At 41.4% G+C, this 2,784-nt stretch overlaps 1 protein-coding gene across 1 annotated transcript; it reads left to right on the top strand.

Annotated features, from left to right (window-relative positions):
• Positions 1-4: 4 nt before the first annotated feature.
• Positions 5-2,779, top strand: LOC123177024 (putative disease resistance protein RGA4; the record flags this gene model as incomplete). Its single annotated transcript, XM_044590996.1, has 1 exon — positions 5-2,779. A coding segment is annotated over one exon (2,775 nt), but the record flags the coding sequence as incomplete, so codon positions are not given.
• Between the last annotated feature and the right edge of the window lie 5 nt (positions 2,780-2,784).

Genomic DNA, 2,784 nt, shown 5'->3' with positions numbered 1-2,784 from the left:
TTGCGCTTGGCATCGTGCTAAGCGCCGGCAGAGTTCACACAACAATTCCTTGACGCCAAATGCCAATCAGGAGGTCAGCAGATTCATGCCCAAGCTCTGTAAACTCCTCCCTTGCTCATCCTTCCCACATCCGCATGTTGGTGATGACGATCGTGGCAATGAGCAAGAAACACCAAAGCTTGAGTTTAATAGGGTTGGTTTCTCTCAAAGGATGAAGGAAATTGTAGAGAAACTGCAGCATATGCGCAATGAGATTAACAAGATTTTGCAGGGTTGTGCCCCTAAAACTGTTCCAGACATTGCCCAGGGTCGTCCTATCACCAAAGGTCGAATTGATGAGCCAAAACTGTATGGGAGGGACAGTGTCATGAAGAGCATCATGGATGATATCACCAATGGTCAATACTGTGACAATGGTCTAACCGTGCTTCCGGTTGTTGGTCCGGGAGGAATGGGGAAGACAACTCTGATACAACACATATATCACAATGAACAAGTGCAGAATCATTTTCCAGTCACTATTTGGATATGTGTGTCAGTCAAGTTTGATCTGGAAAAAGTGCTAGGACAGATTAAAACATGTATCCCTGCAGTTAAAGATGAAAAAGAGGGCAGTACAACTGAAGATTTGATTGAGCAAAGATTGAAATCTAAAAGGTTCTTACTTGTATTGGATGATATATGGAAGATTAGTAATGGGGATGACTGGGGAAAATTATTGTCAACACTCAATAAATCAGAGGGAAAGGGTTCCATGATTCTGGTCACAACTCGGTTTGAAGCAATAGCACAGAAGGTTGAAACACATTGCCAATCAATAAAGCTGAATGGTTTAGAATCTGGAGAGTTTAGAAAGTTATTCCTTGCATTTGTCTTTGGTGATGAGCAATATCCAAGGGACAAACAATTTTTGCTTGAGACTGGAGATAAGATAATGGAAAAACTAAAGGGCTCCCCTCTTGCAGCAAAAACGGTTGGTAGATTACTGAGTAAAGACCATAGTTTGTGTCATTGGAAAAGGGTCCTGAAAAGTAAAGGATGGGAGAAGCAGACAGATGACAATGAAATTATGCCTGCCTTGAAGCTTAGCTATGACTTCCTTCCTTTCCATCTGCAACAGTGTTTTGCTTATTCTGGATTGTTTCCTGAAGATTACAATTTCAGAAGTGATGAGCTGATCAGTCTATGGATCGGACTAGATATTTTGATACCCAATGGCCAAAACCAAACATTTGAAGACATAGGTCTGAGCAATTTAAATGAGTTAGTCACGCATGGATTTTTCAGAGAAGAGGAAACCGAGTATGGTATGCATTATGTTATGCATGACCTACTGCATGATTTGGCATTGAAGATTGCATCACATGATTGTCTTAGTTTATGTCTCTCTGATGTTGGACCAGTGGAAGCTCAGCCATCCGTCCGTCACTTGTCTATAAGCACAGATGGCTTAGGTGAATATGATGCAGTGTCTGGTGAAAAATTGAAGAGTAAATTGGAAGAACTAAACACAAGATTTAAGGCTGGACGTTTGCAAACATTGATGTTATTTGGAAAAATGGATGAAGGTTTTGTCAAGATATTTGGTGATTTTTTGGGGGAAGCGAACACTCTTCGTGTTCTTCATTTGCCCAAAATGTTTTGTCCCATGGAGTTCATGTTACATAACTTTTCGGGACTTCTCCACCTACAATACCTATGTCTAGGGCATTTACCACTTAGCATCTCTAAATTTTATCATTTAAGGATTCTAGATCTTAAATGGTGGAATGACAGTCGTGATTTACCTGCTGACATGAGCAACCTTGCCAAACTGTGCCATTTTTATGTACCAAGTGATGGTCAGCTTCATTCTGATATTTATAATGTGGGTAAACTTAAACTCTTAGAAGAGTTAAAGGTATTTCAAGTCAATAGAAGAAGTGAAGGGTTTGAACCAAAGCAGCTAGAGCACTTGACCAAGCTAAGGGAGCTTGGCATCTACAACCTTGAGAAGATAGATACAGCAGAAGAAGCAGCTCAAGCAAAACTGATGGAGAAAAATTACTTGAGGAGGTTAACATTGGACTGGGATAGTAAGCGATCTACCGTTGAGCCTGGTGTGGAAGCAGCAATTCTTGAGAGCCTTCAGCCACATGCAGATCTTCAGGTGTTGTGCATTAGAGGGCATGGAGGTCCTTGTCCAACATGGTTGGGTGATGAGTTCGCTGTTGAAGGTCTACAATCTCTTCATCTTTATGGTGTTTCTTGGGAAGTTTTCCCTTCTTTAGGGAAGGCGTGGGATCTTCGTGAACTAAGGTTGAAGCATATGGCTAGACTGAAGGAGTTTATCATAGTGAAAAGCTTTTGCATGCTAACGAAGCTTATTCTCATTGGCCTTGGAAGTTTTGAAAAATGGACTTACACAGGTGGTGACTTGTTGCCACTGGATGCTCATATGTTCTCTCTTTTGCAAGTGCTGATTATTAAAGAGTGCCCAAAGCTGGTGGGGTTACCTTTCTCAAACCATATTGTTTCCCCAGATTGGTTCCCCAAGCTACAAGAGCTTGAGGTAAGCGTTTGCCCCGAATTCTTGCCAGTGATTCCCATCTCCTGGATTGAAAGGCTGTGTTCTGTTATGATGAAATATGTAAAGATGCTAAGGATGTTTACATACTCAAAATCATCCAATGGAGCAGAATTGGAGATTATTGGAGGGGCTGATTTGCATAGCATAGACCAAGTGTTAGTTTTTGATAAAGAAACTCGACTTGAGAAGCTGATGCTCTGTAGGTGCCCACCTCT

Source organism: Triticum aestivum, unplaced genomic scaffold (genome assembly GCF_018294505.1).
Source record: "Triticum aestivum cultivar Chinese Spring unplaced genomic scaffold, IWGSC CS RefSeq v2.1 scaffold100955, whole genome shotgun sequence".
In the NCBI taxonomy this organism is placed as follows: Eukaryota; Viridiplantae; Streptophyta; class Magnoliopsida; order Poales; family Poaceae; genus Triticum; species Triticum aestivum.
This window is presented reverse-complemented; position numbering and strand designations above follow the sequence as displayed.